Source organism: Artemia franciscana, chromosome 2 (genome assembly GCF_032884065.1).
Source record: "Artemia franciscana chromosome 2, ASM3288406v1, whole genome shotgun sequence".
In the NCBI taxonomy this organism is placed as follows: Eukaryota; Metazoa; Arthropoda; class Branchiopoda; order Anostraca; family Artemiidae; genus Artemia; species Artemia franciscana.
The window spans coordinates 55668895-55687682 of NC_088864.1; the positions used below are offsets into that span (position 1 = coordinate 55668895).

The following is an 18788-nucleotide window of genomic DNA, read 5'->3' on the forward strand; positions in this document are numbered from 1 at the left end:
ATTGCATTCACATCATAGTCAAATAGGGTTCATTACCCATCACGATCAACAAAGGAGGCTGTGACCCTTAGACTTGATTGCTGACTACCGATTTACTAGTGGTATATAGTAATAACCCCAATAAATATTCGACCTGTGATATCTGAGAATTGTATATGAATAAACCTTCATTCGCCTTTAGGTATCTCATATGCCTTTTTGATTATTTTAACTGATAAAATGTCGCTATCGTGACTGCACCTACAGTGATAAAACAAAAATCAGAACTTCATGCCTCGTGACTTTTTTTTATATTTACTACCTTATTATGAAAAAATTACTGACGTAGCTTGTTGGAAAATTTATTTTTGACAAGATCTTTTTCCCCTCGTTACTTTTATTGTTGTTTCTATTTTATGAGTCTTCTTTTGAATATATGAAGCTTATGAAAAACCCATACCTTTTATCCGTTATTTCAAGTTCGTGAGCACAGAACTTAAAAGAAGCCTAGAGTTTAATGACTAAAGACTCATAATAGTAGGAGAAAAATAAGTTTTGACCAGGAAAAAATTGGTACAGAAATGGTTTCTTCACCATCCGGACCGGAAAAAAATGCTTAACAACATATCAAAAATCTAAATCTCTAGCTCGATGCGAAATTGTTTTTTTTTAAATTTTTTTTTATTTATTTTCTCAAAAACCGGGAAAAAAATTAAAAATGTAAACTATAATGTTTTACACATCTTTTTAGATCAGCTTTTGGCTCTGAATTCATTTCTGATACTCATTTCGTTACCTGACCATAAGAAAAATATTTATCAGCAAAAAAAAAAAATGGGGAAAAAAACTCTTACCAGCGTTGTAGTCTATTTCGCTATGTAAACGAAAGGCTTAGAAAAAAAAAAGACTAAACAACAATAAACAGGAATGACGAAACACATCAGCGCCAAACACCATGAGACAAGGTAGGTTCTAACATAATGTGTTCAGAGAAAAGCTTTTATCTTATTTTTCAAATATATAAAAATTGCACATCATCAAAATATAGGAATTAGATTTTTCATCATCACAGTTAACTGTTATTTTTCTTCACTAAGTTCTTCTTCTTGAAACTTCGAATTGTTGCACGAGCTTCCCTTACAGGTACGGCAGGCTATAGTACACTCAAGTCCATTTTTCTTACAGGTACACTTTTCACTATCACAGCCGTCAATACGACACGAGCATTTGATAATTTTTAGCAACTGAGACGGAGCGGCAGGGAGATCTGTTTTTATTGGCGCAAAAACTTCGTTATCCTGCAGTTTCCATCCCAGGCGTAAAGGGTCTACTGGGTTCACGAGCCAGATTCGAACTTGGCAGTAGACACGTAGCGAGTGATACTTCGCTGCTGCCTGAGTCAGTGGCAGTTCTTGTGGATGCACGAAAGTGGTGGCAGTGCTCACTTTTCTGTGAAAGATTAGCTTTCTGCCAGTGTCCAGGTTCGAAACATCAGGACAACCGTACAGTATCAACAATGCTCGCTCTCCTGCTGCCACAATATCGTCAAGCGATGCGAGCTTGTCGCCAAATATAGCAGCGCTGTCCCTGAAACTCTTGTTGGAAAGTAGCAGCTGAACGGCTTTTCCCTTTCCTATTCCGCAAAGGTGAGAGGTTGTGTCACAACCCAGCACGGCATGACAGAACGGTATCAGATTGCTGACATCTGTTCCTAGCTTCTGCTTCATCTCACTAATATTGCAAGCTGAACTAGTACCGCCAAACTTAGCTTCAGGTGAGAAATATAAACGCCCGGAACGCGAATCTGATCGACTGATCAGAAGAACCAAGATGTCAGTATCATCAGCAACCACGATTGTGTCTGTAAGACTAGCAGCTTCTACGGCTTTTTCTACAATCAGAACGTCGGCGTCTCCTTCCAAGTGGAAAATTCGGAAACCAACGGCTTCCAAATGGTTGCCGAGCAGCTTCAGGAAACGTCCTTTGTTTGTCTTACATGAAAGAAACTCTTCTTTCTTCATGCAGAGGGTCACCTCTTCTGTGAAAAAGACTTGGCCGCCAACCATTCTTGCTCGACGTAAATGGGTAGCATCTTTGATTGCTGGACCACCTTCATATCCGTCAAACACAACGATCGCACTAAGGTACCTTGCTTGTACGTAATGGACGTATGAAGCAAAGATGACCTTGAAGGTTGACCCTACCTTCCATGGAACTCGATGTAGACATTCGTCGTGTCGGACTTGAGGATCTTCATAGACTTCCACCAGAGCGGCTGGTCAAATGTGAGAACGGGTGTGAATCCGTAGGTTCTGCCTTGCGAAGCTACAAAGCGCAAGGTTGAGTAAAGGCAGGATTCGTTGCTAGACGGGAGGTCAATCATGGGCAAAAACAAGACGCTTGCCTTGCTGCGAAGGTTTCCCGTTTGATGATGTATTTGGTTAGAGAAAACTGACTGCATGAATCCATTCCAGCTCGGCCTTGGGACATTCAGGAACCCGGTAGCTAACCAGAGCTAATCGAGTGAGGCATACGGGTCGTTGACATTTTTGCCAGGGATCTTCTCATATTGCACCTTTGAAAGCACTGTCTCACTTGAGCGGTAATGGTAGATGGGAATTTTTCCTTTTTGGGCTACTTCATCTAATGAAACTTCAACTCTCGGAATGGGCGATCGGGTGTTAATGAGAGGAGGCGTGACTGTTGCTAGCAGAGCCATCCCATGGAAAGTGTTTCTTCCGTCCATCGTGCAAACATCGTAATCTGCATTATCAGCTACATGCTGCACAGCATGTGCGGAGGTAACTCCTGCAAGGCTAGATTCATCATGGACTGATGCACAGCGTTTAAATTTCTGGACTTCAGCATAGGAGGAGCAGAATCCATGGCTGTGTAGAGTGTCAATAAGAAATCTGGACTTGAAATGGTGATCCAGTTGCACTGCTAAGCCTAGTTGCAGTGGACAAATGAGGGCATGCGGGCGAGCTGCTTGAACGATGGAATTGCCAATGGCAAGCACTTTGAAGGAAATATCGGTTCCAAGGAATATTTCATCTAAGAACACCATTAGGCTATCAGGTAGAGAGCCTTCCAGCTGTTCTCCAGAAGAAATCTGCTTTGCGGTCATATATGATTCCTTCTGTGCTGGCAGTCCTTTGATATCACTTTTGATAATCTTTGCTGCTGCTCTAATAAGCTTGATTTTCTCACTCTATTCGTTATCGGTTTTGTCCAAGTAATAAAAATTCTAGAGTATCGCTGATGCTTTTTCTTTGAATGTCACCACGTCAGCCTTACCGTCTATAGTTGCAAATACTAGCTGGTCACTGAAATATTCCAGAAGCTTGCTCTTTAAGTACTTGTTACATTACGGTTCAAGGTCTGTCCCATTCAAAAGCTCTATCATTTTAACAACAAGTTCACTGACTGTATACTGTTCTTCGTCATTTTCTTCGAAAAAAGTAGCCAGCTTCAAAAACGCCTGATATCTTTCATCGTGACCTGGCCTCCCCCTTTTTGGACGTTTTTTATCTGGCTCAGTATCTTCGAGTATTCCAAAAAGTTCTTGCGTCGCAAATCTGGCTGGAAGGCTCTTATTTAATCGAAACATAGAAGAACAGGCTGCGTGATCAATGGCGTCAACTGCGTGCAGGTCTGACACTGCACATATTCGGCGGAAAACGTTATTTGACCGATCATCATCACGGCTTTTGCACACTGCCTTCACACTCTCTTCAAAGTCTTTAGTCTGAACCTTGTACCACTCGTGTCCTTTTCTGTGGGTAGTGTGGAGATTTATCCTTGTAGTGCAGAAAAAGCAACACTCTTGGAAGTTGAAACTTGGGGTCCGTGATCGGAGTACCACTTTTTTTGCTTCCGTCTTTTCTTGCAAGGTTCGTCGTCTCTCATTCTCAATTTTCGACAGGTATATTTTGTTTGTGAAAGTCTTTCTGCAAGCAAGATGGACTTGGTTCCCTGCCTCGACAGAGATGCTGGTACCTCTCGTTTTGCTAGCTTCATTGATCGCCATAGCTCCTTTTTCTGCAAGTACCGACGATTCTGAGGTGTCTATTGAACGTTCACAAAGGGGACATAAAACTGCGGTCTCAGCCATCTAAAAAAGAGAACTGGGAATAAGTGAGCTGTCGGTGAATGTTACAACGAAAACCCTCATTCTGAACCGAAAAATTCGTGCTCCTCTTCGAAAAATACCCCGTGATCGTGTGTCGCTTGATTTTTTTTTTTTTTTTTTACTTCATACAAAAACAAAAACAAAACATAAAAAAGAATTAAATGATTAAACGTGATGTTTCTGTCTAATAAAAGAGCACAAAAACAATCGTTTCTTAAAAGGCAAACCATCAATAAACTATTTTTCTTTTCACGGTTCCTCATTCTCGGGATTCTGGAAATATCTAAACAATAGGCGCAAAAAACGTGAAAAAAGGGAATTTCGCAACGGGATGGAGATTTAGATTTTTGATATGTTGTAGAGCTCTCTTTTCTGAACACAGTGGTGCAAAAATAATTTCTGTACCAATTTTTTCCTGGTTCGACCATTTTTTTCCGTATCTTTCCCCTACTATAATGCTTGTTCAGCTTCCACAACCTGTATAACATCATAGTAAAATATCTAAGGACAATGTCTAGCACATTCTGAGATGCAATAGGACACTTGGTAATGCTTCATTTAATCGAATAACGTTTTTCGTCCGTATCTATAATTTGAGCCCCCCCCCTCGGGATTTTGGAAATTCTTTTTTGTTGTTTTCATTAACAAAAATAAAAAATGCCCCCACCTATCAAAATTTTGAAAAACAGCTTTTTGTATCTTTATTGAAAAAAATCGATAAAAATTTGATAAGCGAAATATCGATGAAATTGCAACAACTGAATTGTGGGTGGTTTAAGTTTGCCATTTGAGAATAGGTTTGGAAGCCCATTTTAAGAAGACTATGTCACTTATAAAGCCTAAATTTACCTGTGAACATGAAATATGCCATCGTAGTAATCTGCTAAGACAGATGGACCGAGTGAATGGATAGAGGCAGCAAAAAGTCGAGGAAGTGGGCTTTTTGCTAGCCAAAAGACTCCCAAAGCTGAATAATGAGGATTAAGTGATGGGTGACAAAAGATTCACCAAGTGGATAGTTTCTCCGACCTAGCCTACATTTAAAGTAAGGATGGTGGATATAGTGAAGATCTAAAATTTAGAATAGCCAAGGCATTGTGTGTTCTTTCACAGTAAAAAAAGGCCTGAAAAACTTGAAATATAAGTTTACGAACTTAAATTATGACACTGAAGATGATGATAATGAGAGTGATTATGTATGCTTCTGAAATGCTGATGCGCTGAAAGGTTGAGGAAGGTTTTTTTATATGTTTCCCAGAAGAATTGCTGAAGGATGATTTTAGGTATTCGTATAGGATCCCTATATGACTATAACTGCTTTTATATGGTTTTCTAGGGCTATAATGGAAGAAATCTTAACCAGGTTAGGTCACAATTCAAGGATGAAGTATGATGGATTGCCGAAAACTGTGCTACATAATAGCCTTTCTGGAGCCCAAAAAGTAAGACCTCTTTGAAGAGGATTAAAAGAGCTCTTAAGAGGTAGAGGTAAGGGGTAGTAAAGAGTGAAGCTTGGAACAGATTGGGGAAGAGGAGGAGGAGGATGCACGGTTGTGTAGGCCCAATGCGTATTGGTGATGCGTTGAGCTTTAAAACTAGTAGTAGGCTAACTGATTGATTACCCCAGGTAGTCAGAGTTCAAGTAATCACCATCCCCCTTCCATCGAAGGACAAAAGGTTGTAACGTCCTGCAAAATATTGTCTTTATCTTGAGCAAAAAGTTTTACTATCACTTCCATGAATTTTCGCACGTCATTGCAGGTAATTTGTCTGTTATTACAGGTTCGTGAGCGCTGTACTCAAAAGCAACCTCCAGTCTTTTGACTACTCATAATGTTTGTTAGTATTTACCACCAAAATGAGATCATAATGGTTGTTCAGCCTAAAATCCTACATGACATCACAGTAAAATATCTAAAGGCGTTAAGTTTAGCTGGTTCTAGAATGCAATATCATGCTTATGTATCATATATGCCGTTGCTGGTGGAAACTAAATTTGTTTACCAGATTTTTTGGGGGAGTATAAGGGGTTTCTTCAATTTAAAACAAGAGAAACTATTTCCCATTATTTACTTCAACTCAGTTCCTCCTACGTCGAATAGCGCATAAGGCGACAACGCTGCCTTTCCATAACGACCTCTGAAGAACTTGCGGTCACAGGTTTACCAGAGATGCACCCGCCAGTGAAGCTTTCCTCTCTAGTCATCGGTCAAGCGACGCTTTTTACCCTCCGCGCCTTCTAACGCCAGGGAGAACCCACCATCAAACACCATGGGGGAGCCTGCCATCACCCATACGGACCACATTGCCTTCACCGTATCTACTGGTACTTCACATTTTATTAACTACCAATATTTGCTTTGCTTTTTTCGCGTATGAAGGTGTTCGCAATTCTATCAGACCAGTGAATACCCAGAATGCGCCGGAAGCAACTGTTTTTGAAACCCTTTATTTGTTTACATAAGTGCATCCATTCATAAGTACTGAGAGGACATTGTTATTAGGCAGTCGGAGTTTGGGATTTAGAGAGTTTATACAGTTTTTCCATACTTTACTTAGTTTGGTCAAAGCATTGCCTGCCACCCAATTCGTATAGTGATTTCGCGCTCCAGGCCTCCGTCAGAATGTTTGAGGATCCCAAGATTTGAATTCTGCAACCTTCTCTTGCTCATCAGTGGCCTGATGAGCCATCACCAGACGTTGAATTAACGTTCTTACGCATGACTTATGTTTTGGTTATTCCAAACACAACCACAAGGGATGGCAGGGGTAAAGTTGTGGCCATTCCCAAGACCAAAAGTTTACAAAATATCCAATTCAGGAAAGATATGGCACCTTTCTCGTAAGCAAAATTCTTTCTTCTAACTCTTGACCCCGCTTTAAAAGCAATTTTGTAGAATTGCCTACCATTACAAAGGTTTATGAGGGAACCCGTCTACGGGGTCAATGGAAATCATAGAAATCGATGTGGCAGTAATTTTAATAAAGCAGTTGAAACCTTGAAGATGTTTTTTTCCTAGAAATGGTTTTCTAGCCTAGAAATGGGATCCTAAAAAATGGTTTTCTTAGAACCAAATATCAGATTTTATATTCTAGCTCACAAGTATTAAAAAACGTTTTCCGGGGAGGGAGGCGTCTCATCAGAAAGCTATTAGGGAACAAATTCTCTCCCATCCCTCCCTTCCCTGTCTGTAGATATGCCTATTAGCGTTGTAATAAAACTACTAGATTAAAGATATATTATTTAAGTGAGCAGATAGCCAGTAGCGGGGAACCCAGATGACCAATATCTGTTCTGGTTAAGTTAACCACAGGATGATGGCTAGAATTCTTTCATTGTAAAGATTTGAAGTTTGTTTGAAATAATGCTAAACCTGTGTTATAAAAGTGGCTATTCTTCTTAGTAATTAGACAATAAATAAATTCGAAATTAATTTAACATTTAAAGACTTGACCAGAAGTTTGAAAGGTTTTAAACAAGCCCAGGACAAAAATTAAAGATCAGAGAAGGAGGGGCTGAATTCCAGGTGTCACGGGTGTGGTCACTTCGTAAATTTATGTAATTGGCAACTACACGTCGCTGTTTTAAGAAGTCCTGTTTGACCATACTATAACATAGGGTCATTGTCTTTGAAATATATAATTTTTCTGACACGTTGCATAAACCATTAATGCATAGAAAAGGATCCCAAAAAGGCAATATGTTTTTGTATTGATGAATTATAAAAACAGCAAAGGGTTTCGGCCAGTTTTCGTTGGGCTTCTATTTGTTGGAGTGGGGTCTCAGATTTCAGGAATCCGGCCAATTGCAGCAAAATTAAGTGGGTTTAATCATTATTGATTGGTTGAGTAACACATATTTAATCAAAATGATTGATAATCAGAACTTGATTAGTTATTAAAAGAACTGCTATTTTTTGTTTCTAGACTTATTTTTTCGGAAGGGGGATCCTAGACATCGGTTATTCAGTAAGTCGTAGTCAAAATCAAATTCATTAATTACCATTGGCTGAGTGATTCACCAATAATCAAATTAATTAACTATCAAAAGATATATATATATATATATATATATATATATATATATATATATATATATATATATATATATATATGTATATATATATAGGTGTGTGTGTGTGGTGAGTTCATCTGGATCATGAATTTTTTTTTCAAATATGGAAATATAGGCAAGAATATCTTAGAGTAGCCAAATTTCAAAAAAATATTAAAAAGGTTAATTACAAAAAAAGAAGCGATTCTGCGAATCTAGATGTTTTTAGTGGTGTCTGGTCCGATAGTACTTCTCTGTGAATGTTGCCACCCATAACCTTCACCTCGGTGTAGAAAAATACTCATTACTGAACATTTTTTTCTATTGGAAGATCTCGTGTAGAGAGTTTACTGTTTCAACCTCTTCCCCCTAAAGTCTGGCTTGTCGAAGGACTCATCAAAATAATTTATCCAGATTAGATTATGCAACTCTAGGCAGAAAATAAATTCTAGGCAGGAAATTGATTTGATGAATCTACCATTATTTTCTAATATCTATTCATTGTATGATATATAATTAAGATAAGATTCTACTAGTACTACAAAACACCACACGTTCGGAAACAATCATCAAATCCCCTCCCCCCCCCGCATAGGTCTATGGCCGGGAGAAAAATAAAAAACCAGAACAAACCAAAGGCAAATGTTACAAAAGAAAAAAATAAAACATTTTCACACAATTATACACTAAAAATGAAAATAAATCAGTCACTCACCATTGATTACGCGCAGAAAACAAAACCAGAGCAAAGTGCCGTCACGAATAAAATCAAACCTCCATTTTTCAGATCCCTATACTTGGAATCGTACAGACGTGATACGATGGGTAAGTCATGTCCAAGAGGAACTGAAGCTGGATCCTGTTCTCCTCTTATCATTCGATATGACAGGGGAAGAATTGGCCAAAATGAACGAGGAAAATTTCAGATCACGCTTCCCTAAGGTAACGGACTTTAATCATTCTTGGTTCGTCACTGTTAAATATCGTAATTGTCAAACAGTTCGTGGTAACGAACCGTAAGTAAAGAGCGACCCGGCTCCATAGTAACCGAAATTCTAAAAATCGGAATTTTGATACCAATAGGTATATCAAAAGAATCGGCTTTTTTTATGTTGATTTCAAATATATAAATTTCATTAAGTTTAGTCTTACTCATCAAAGGCTACGAGCCTGAGAAAATTTGCCTGATTTTCGAAAAAAGGGGGAAACAACCCCTAAAAGTTTAGTATACTTAATGAAAATCACACCCAATAGATTCAGTGTATCAGAGAATCCTACTATTTAGGTTTTCAGGCTCCTATCTGCAAAAATGTAGAATTTTGTATTTTTGCCAGAAGAAAGATCACGGATGTGTGTTTATTTGTTTTTTGTTCTGTTTAATTTTTTCCAGGGTGTCCATATAGGCCCAGTGGTTCTAGAATATCGGGATAGGGTTCGTTCGAAAAGAAATTAAAAGTTTTAGTGCGCTTTTTAAGTGATCGAAAAAATTGGAGGCAACTAAGCCTCCTCCCACGCCCTTTTTTCAAAATCGTCCGATCAAAATTTTTAGATAGCCATTTTGTTCAGCATAGTTGAAAGGCAGAATACCTGTGCCTTAAGTTTTTTCAACTGAAAGTAAGGAGTAATAATAAAACTTAAAACAAACAGAAATTGTTACGAATATGAGGGGGGGGTGCTCCTCCTCAACAACTTGCTCTATACGCTAAAGTTTGAATCCTGTCCCAATTCTTTGAACGACTCCTGAAACACTCTGTTCGTTTAATTAGAACTATAAGAAGTTTTTTTTTAAAGTTCTAAAATACTTTAGCGTAAAGATTGAGGGGTTTGGGAGAAACAATTCCCTCATATACGTAATGATTTCTGTTGTTTTTAAGCTTGTTGCTCCTTATTTTCAGTTAATAAAACGTGTTTTTTTTTATTTCACGCTTAAAGCTCGTATCTGACTTCATCCTTTGGAGGCAATTGCTAAATGCCTTTGCTAAGCTGTTCTCAAAGGGAGCATCAGCACAGCAATGTATGTTCAGTCCCATTTTGGTTTTCCTGATCAGCATTGTCACCTACCTTATCCAATCCAAAATTCAATACCGATTAAGTTTTTTCAGTGTAGTCAGGGTCTTATCCAGGATTATGATTATTTGGGGGGGGGGGGGTTACAAAAATATTTTTTGACTTTTTTACGGGTTCAAAAGTATTTTACGCATCAAAACTTGTTTATATTCATTTTGTTAAGTTTTTACGAGTCGGACAAACATTTCGGGAGGGGAGGGGTTTAAACCCCCTACCCTGCCCCTGGATACGGCCTTGCCTGTAGTACAAAAATTTACAAAGAATTACATCCTCTATGTAGATTTACAATTGGTATTTACTATCAAATTTAGCTGGAGTTTTAACAAGACCAAATCTACCCTCTCGTATATGTTTTGTGTCTTATATTATGTCTTTTACATAATATTTATATTGCAGTAGGACCTATTATAACATGACTATAAAATATACTGTAAATTTTAAATATTTCTCTTTGAGCTTATTTAAATGTTATATCTTTTTTAAATGATTACCATGATTAAAGATTGAAATTAAGGCAAAAACAATGTGAGAACAGTGGAATCATGTTCTATTTACTAGATAAAACTATGAATATTATTCAAATTGAATTACACAACACTATAAACAGGACTTATACGTACAAACTAAGTACTAGAAAACATTTACTTTCTGCTATTAATCAAAACTAAATTATAATTTGCGGCGCAAAGAGTTTGTTATATGTGCATAAAACTGAAATGCTGTTGTTTGATTCACGTATATTTTCTACCTCAAATATAAGTCTGTTGTTATTAATGTATACAAAAAAAAAAAAAAAAAAAAAAAAAAAAAAAAAAAAAAAAAAAAAAAAAAAAAAAAAAAAAACGCTTATAAATTTGAACACTGTCGTCATGAGTTTTCCTTGTTTTGAAGAAAATTACTACTTATCATGAAATACTAAATAAAAGACAAATAGGAGGGATTAGAGCATTTTCTAACTCTCTACCAAGAGGGCTATAGGACATAGTCAGGTTAACTAGAACCGTGGGGCTGAGGGCGAGGGCCCCCTAAAGTGTCATTATTCCGATGCTGCAAGTATGGAGTAACATTAAAAATCAAAACGGACAGAAATTATTCTCTAGATGAAGGGGTTATCCCCCTCCTCAATACCTTGCTCTTTACGCTAAAGTTTCTAACACTTTTAAAAAAACTTTCTATTCTAATAAACTGCCCTTGTGTTTCAGGATTTGATCTTAAAATATTGGGACCATCAAGCAAACTTTAGCGCAAAGACCAAGGTATTGATGAGGGGGCAACCCCTTCATATACAGAATAATTTCTGTTCGGTTCGAGTTTTAATTTTACTCCTTACTGTCAGTTTCTCCTTACAAGTTAAAAAACTTGTTTTTTTTTAGTTTAATTTCTGATCGTTTAGCAAAGAATGCCGGGAAATATGGCTTGCCCTACTGGCTTACTCTTCCCGTGTAAAATTCACCCCCTTAAAACTTCCTCCTGGACAATTTCGACCTCACTGAAAATCCCCCCCCCCCCCTCTTCGTAAAATTTCTTGTGGACGAATGAGCCTGAAAAATTCTTTTTGGCATACTTTCATTTCAAAAATACTTTTAATTTCTAATCATTTTTACGATCACTCCGGAAATTCCCCGTTCTATGGAATTTTTTTCTGGAAATCCAAACACACTGAAAATTTCCTCTTATACTTCCACCGGAACATCTCTACATGCATAGTTTGATTGGAAAAGAGGGAGTACGAAAAAAAAAATCGTATAGGAATTTTGTCAAATCCCTCCAGTGTCAAATTCCCCCTGGAAATATCCTTCCCCAGAAAAAATTCCCCCATGGCAACCCACCCAAGCACAAAATCCCCCCCGGAAAAGGTCTGTATACTTCCCAATAACAAATACTATACACAAACAATAGATAACTTTCACAACTTACAGGCCGTTCCCCACGAGCTGTGGGGGGGGGTCATGTTGCCCCTAAAGTCATAGCTACTGGATCTTTAAACTATGCTGAACAAAATGGCTATCTCAAAATTTTGATCAGACGACTTTATGGAAGAAGGAGTTTGGAGGGGGGCTAGTTGCCCTCTGATCTTTTTGGTTAAAGGACACTAGAACTTTTAAATTTACGTTCAAATGCAACCCCTCTCGATGTTCTAGGACCATTAGTTTGATACAATCACCCATGAAAAAAAAACAAACAACAAAACAAAAACTAAACCAATAAACACACATCCGTGATCTTTCTTGTGGCAAAAAGAAAATGAAAAATTCCACATTTTTGTACAGTGGAATTGGAAGCTTCTACATTAGGGTTCTCTGATACGAAGAATCTGATAGTGTGATTTTCACCCAGATCCCTCGACTTTTAGGGGATGTCTTCCTCCTTTTTTGGAAATCAGGTAAGTTTTTTTTGGCTTGTAGATTTGATGGGGAACACTAAATTTGATGAGACATATATTTGGAATCAGCATAATAACCCAATTCTTTTGAATTATCTATTGACAACAGAATGCCGTTTTTTAGAGTTTGGGTTACTATTGAGAGTTGCTTCTTACTTACAGTTCGTTACCGCGAATTGTTTGATATTCGTTGGAATTTATTTATAAAGGGTAGGCATTTTGGGAGTTCCGACTCGTCAAAACAGTAAAAAAAAAAAAAAAACAGATAAGAAAAAAAGTTAATTTTCTGAAATATTCGGTAAAGTATGGAGGAATGAAAAAAATTTGGTTTATAAGGGGGGGGAGCTGTCTCAGAAACCTATTCAGATGCATATTTGTTACAGAATATAGGTAACATAATAAGACGTATTCAATTATTTTCTTTTATCACTTAGCGAACAAACTTCAGCTTGTTGAAGTTAGAATTCTGAAAACGGCAAATTTCTTGCGAATGAAACCCAAATGAATCATGGGTTTCTGAGTGAAATGCTTTTAAATATTACAATTAGCAAGTTAAAATCTTTCGAAAATTTTAGAGCCATTTAACGTTAGAAATTATAATGCCTACAGTTTTTTTCTCCTTCAAACTTATTCTTGGCAAACAGCTGGAAAAGATTTGACATTTTAAGTGATATTTAACTAGAAGAAATTGATTAGCAAGTGTGTGCCAACATTTTCGTTCGGAAAGAAAATCACCTATTTTTATGTTCCTATGTTTATCTTTTCGAGCCAAACAGGTGATTCAATTCAAAACATGAAATTGTGAAGAAGAGAGAAAACGAGGACAATAACAACCAGTGAAAAAAAGTAAAATATATTTTGATAAAAAAATATATTTTATTAAAATTTATTTTATATATTTGATATATTAATATTAATATTTAATATATTTTAATAAAAAAATATTTGGGTCAAGACCTCCGCTTGACCATCCTCAGTGCAGAATAAAACTGATAAAAAAAACAAACCTTAAAACAAACCATAAAATTAAAGTAAGATGATCCTTCCAGAGTAACGGTTTAGTTTTGTGTTTTGTTTTAAGGTTTGGTGTTCATATTTTATCAGTTTTATTCTGCACTGAGGACGGTCAAGTAGAGGTCTTGACCCAAATATTTGCATAACTTTTTTATTTTCTTCGCTAGCTGTCATTGTCCCTGTTTTCTCTCTTCCTCGCAAACTTATGTTTTGTCATGATTAGCCAGTGTTGTCTCGGAAATTATTTTTGATTCAATTCGAAAAGTAATGTCTCGCCGAAAAACATTTTCTGTTTACTATGATTATCTATGCATTGACTATAGATGCCGTGGATATAATACCTGAATATAAAAATCAGCCTGGTCGAGATGTTTTTTTTTTTAATAAATATTTTGGTAAACACTTTATTTGTCGCGATAAATGTATTTTATAATGAAAAATCACTTCAGAATGAAGTTTAAAAGACAATATTGGAAGGTAATTGAAAAGGTTTATGAATTTTCCTCTTTTTTTTTTTTGTTCAGAAAAGTTTCACCTTCAGATTTCTTTTTTTTACTGAAATATTAACTTCAAAGCAGTTTTTTTCATCCCCTCCCCTAGCTGGAGTGCAGTTTAGTTGTGTGCAGTTTTTACTAATTTAAGTAAAAACTAAACCCGTCGAACCCATCGACACGACCAACCGTTGACAAAATAATATCTGGGCTGAAGGTGTAGAAACTAACGAGAAAATATTGGTTCTTAACTTACCCAGATACTGCTCCTACATTATAAGTAATAGTATAGTAATAAGTAATAGTATTTCCTCTGTTTTCTATTCAGAAAAGTTTCACCATCAAATCTCTTTTTTTACTGAAATATTAACTTTAAAGCAGTTTTTTTCATCCCCTCATCTAGCTTGAGTGCAGTTTAATTGTATGTAGCATTTACTAATTTAAGTAAAAACTAAACCCGTCGAACCCATCGACATGACCAACCGTTGACGAAATAATATCAGGGCTGAAGGTGTAGAAACTAACAAGAAAATATTGGTCCTTAACTTACCCTCACGCTGATCCTACACTTTAAGTAATTTCTAAGACCACACTGACTAAGCATGACAAGATTAGAGAATGTTCAAGCAGAAGAAAAAACAAGGATATATGCAGCCTGTGAAAATGTAATGCTGATATTTCGGCCGAAACACGTTAGGTTTTTCATATATGCTCTTTACACTAAAGTTTTTTATTGTTTTAAATATTAGATTTGTGAGAAAGAGTCAAACTTTTGCGCAACGAGTGCGGCGTCGAGGAGGGGACAACTCCTTTCATATACGGAATAATTTCTGTTCGTTTTAAGGTTTAATGTCGCTCCTTACTTTCAGTTGAAAAAACTTGTTTTTTTTTATTTAATAAGAAATAGACTTACCTAAGAAATAAGCCTTCAGTTTCCCGGCGTTTTACACTTGAGTTTTAGCAATAATCTTGGTAGTCCAAGCCATGTCCAGGATTTTTTTTTTTTTGGGGGGGGGGGTTGTTTTACACAATAATTTTTTCATGGGCAGGGGTATAAAAGAAGACACTCAAAAAGCGCATAAAAAGATTTTTTCATATCCATTTTTGTTACGTTTTTACGTGTTAGATAAACATTTGTGGGGGGAGGGGGCGGTCAAACCCCCTAACGTCCTTGTTGGCAGCATAGTCATACCTCTCGCTTTCTTTTTTGAGTACCAAGGACATTGAAAATGAAATCTGATCGTTTCAGTGGGTTAAGTGGAACAGGTCCTGCAACCATATATGTCTCAACAATAAAAATGGACAGAATTCAATTTAAAAAAAAAAGACTTCCATATTCATTTTTATAGTTTCTGTTAGTAAAGGGTATAAGTAAAAAAAAGAAACGCTGTTGAAATATCAGCCAAAAAAAGCTAAAAACATGGAGTACTAGGCAGCTTAAAAAAGCGTAGCTTACGTTTGAATGTATAGTTTCGTTTGGAATTTTAAGGCTTGGGCTATTTTTGACTTGAAGTGTCGTTGAAGTTCAGCAATTAATTACGTCAATTCATTTTCACCGTTCTGCGTGGCAACACTGACGAAAATATGGCACCGTCCTAAAAACTTCGTAATTTAGATACAACTAAGATAAATCTTTAGATTGGTGTTTCCAGGTATGAATAGACCCAAGATTGGTTCAGGGGACAAAAATGTTTTCATTTCAATGTCCTTGGTACTGAAGGATAATCCTTAATTTTGTGTACCAAAATTTTGACAAATCACGTTCTGTGATAATGCTGTGAAAGTAAGGATCCTAAAACTGACTAGAATTCTGCGTTAGCATAGCAAAAGCCTTAGGATGACAATCGTGTTATATTAGTAAAAAAAAAAAAAAAAAAAAAAAAAAAAAAATACTGAAATGTGAGTATTAGGTATTTAATCATTATTTCCTTTTTAAGGGAGGATCAACTTTATATGCAAAATTTTACATTTGGCTTATGGCTTGGGAGCAACAGACATTAAAACCTGCCCAAATCCCGGTAATTGATGTAGAGGCAGAAGACACGACAGTACCTGAAAACCCATTTGGACTGGAATCTCCTGATAGCTATTTACCATTATCCGTTACAAGCCCCAGAATATCAAATTCTTATTTATCTCCAGGTTCTGATTTTTCGGTACTCAGTCCCTGTACGAGTACTGTAGGAAGCGAACCAACGCCTTCACCTTCATATTACGGTGAACTAAAAGATGGTAAGTAATTTAGACCTGTCAAAAGTATTCTCTTGTGGACAGAATGACATGCAAAAATCTTTTAAAGAACGCGATAAATACTGGAATTATATTGAAAATATAAATGATTATAGAAAAAACGTTAAACTCTTGTTTTTCTTGGTGGTGGGACCAATTTCTATTGTAGGCTATTCGTAGAGTTCCTACTTAATGGGCTAGGAGCCTAAAAACCCGAGGCTGGAGATAAATACCGCAATGACGACCTAGCAATGACACCCGCTTTTTTTGCAAAGTTATCTTATTGAATGCTGTTTAGGAAATCTTCGCTGGTTTTGCAGGAGTTTTATTTGGGTACCACGGTGCTATCTATATCCCGCTTTCGGATTTTTGGGCTCTCATTCTGTGCACGGGAACTGAAGGAAAGGTATCAACACACCCTCTCCGGTCTATTATGGCCAAATATATTTTTACTAGTTAACAGTTAAGGGGTTTAACATGACCAGTATTTGCAGTATTCCGAATTATGTGTTTTCCACTAATTTTCCCAAAAGAAAATTAGGTTTTCCGCAATCTCCTGAAAATTAATGCGAATTGTTAACTCTTCTTGAAGTTAGTTTTCGTGGATATTTCTAAGAATTCAATTTTCTTATGAAGAAATTTGGGGGAAGCCTGAAAAATTTGGACATAGTGGGAGCACTAAATATGTTGTGACGTTAAATAGTAAAATAATGATGAAATTTTTTTTATCATATCTCTAGTAAAGAACACGCTGATTTTGGCTACAGAAACTAAAAAGGTGTTGTGTTCCATTTCGTGTGAAACGAAATGGAACTGAAATGTTTGAGCTGAAATGTTCTGCTCTACCCAACTCCTTAAAACTACAACCCCAATCGATTCATCAGTATTCTTTTAAATATGTTTTTTTAGGTGTTCAATCTTTTTTTATTTTTGAAAGTGCGAAATTTATCTTCTTATTAAATTATTTTTTAAATTAATTTATTTGCATGCCAAATTTGTCAAAAATTGTTGCTTTTAATATCGAAATTGTCTTGTTCGTGCCAATAAGACCCTAAAAAATTATTTTTTTGAAAAAAACTCTAAACAACAGTTTCCACTTTGGACTGGTAATTATCCTTTATAAAATTTTCTTTTTTTCGTACAGAAGACAATTCCAAATCGGTGGAGCTTAGCGAGTCGTTTTTTCCAAGAAAAATTGCAAAGAAAAACAATAAGAAAAGCTAACGAATGTATAATCAATGAAATTCACAGAAAAAAAATATACTGATAATTTGCCTGTATAATTAACAAGATGACAGGACGTAAATGGAAAAATAGGACAGCCAGAAACGAAAAACAACGCAGAACTCCTAGGAAAAAAATAATCAAAAAATAGACTCCTATAAATTAAAAGCAAGATTAAAATCAACGTAAAAAAAGTAAAAGATAGTAAAGCCAAAAAGCAAAATATAAAATAGATATAATCGTGTAAAATCGAAAAAGTAACCGAAATAAAGGATGTTTTATTCTCAAGATTAATTTTATCACCCGAAGGGGATAAGAAAAAAGATGGACGTTCCAAACAAAGCTGGGTTGACATAGACAAAAACCCAAACATTTTGAAGTTTCGTGGTATATTGTCAAATAACAAATTATCAACAAAAACATTAATGCAGTAGAGGGGCTAGTTGTCACAAGACGTGTCTTAAGAGTAAAAAAAAGTACCTGTTGCAAATATTCAATGAAAAAAAAAACGCTGATATAAAAGACTGACTGTTGAAAATTATCGTGATTATCGCATTGGAACAACAATAGATTTAAAAAGTGACCATGCCTTCATTGTCTTAAATAGTTTGTTAATAAGCTAGAATTGATAATCGAATCATGGTCCCGATTCTTTACAGGGGCGTCATTTTTTCGGGGGGGGGCCTTTCTCCCCTATAATGTGGGAGGAAAATTATTATCTACCCCATGCCCCTTGACTACCCGGATATGGACCCCTCTTGCCCCTCCCCCCATAAAAATGTTAGAGATTTGCCCCTGATTCTACAAGGTTGTCTTAAAAAAAAATCATTTCTTGAAGTTATGAAATTAAAAAAAAACAAGTTTTTTAACTGCAAGTAAGGAGTGACATATGAACTTAAAAGCAACAGAAATTATTCCGTATATGAAAGGGGTTGTCCCCTCCTCAGCGCCTCGCTGTTTACGCTAAAATGACTCTTTCTTACACCTCTACTTTTTAAAACAATAAAAACTTTAGTGTAAAGAGCAAGACGGTGAGGATGGGACAACCCCTTTCATATACAGAATAATTTCTGCTCGTTTTGAGTTTCAATGTCACTCCTTACTTGCAGTTCAAAACTTGTTTTTTTTTATTTACTTTCTGAATGTTTTTTAGTTAATGCATGTTTTGATTTTGGCTCACCGCACATGAATAATCAAAACGAAATTTGTATATTA

The 18788-nt window shown here is 36.2% G+C and overlaps 1 protein-coding gene across 1 annotated transcript in view; it reads left to right on the forward strand.

The window, feature by feature from the left end:
* The window catches only part of LOC136043796 (DNA-binding protein D-ETS-4-like), a 73157-nt gene that overhangs the window by 34411 nt on the left and 19958 nt on the right, over positions 1–18788 (forward strand). Inside the window, exons 4-5 of the mRNA XM_065728714.1 lie at positions 8953–9107; positions 16058–16352. Coding sequence (XP_065584786.1) covers positions 8953–9107; positions 16058–16352 — 450 coding nt within the window. The remainder of the gene's footprint in view (positions 1–8952; positions 9108–16057; positions 16353–18788) is intronic.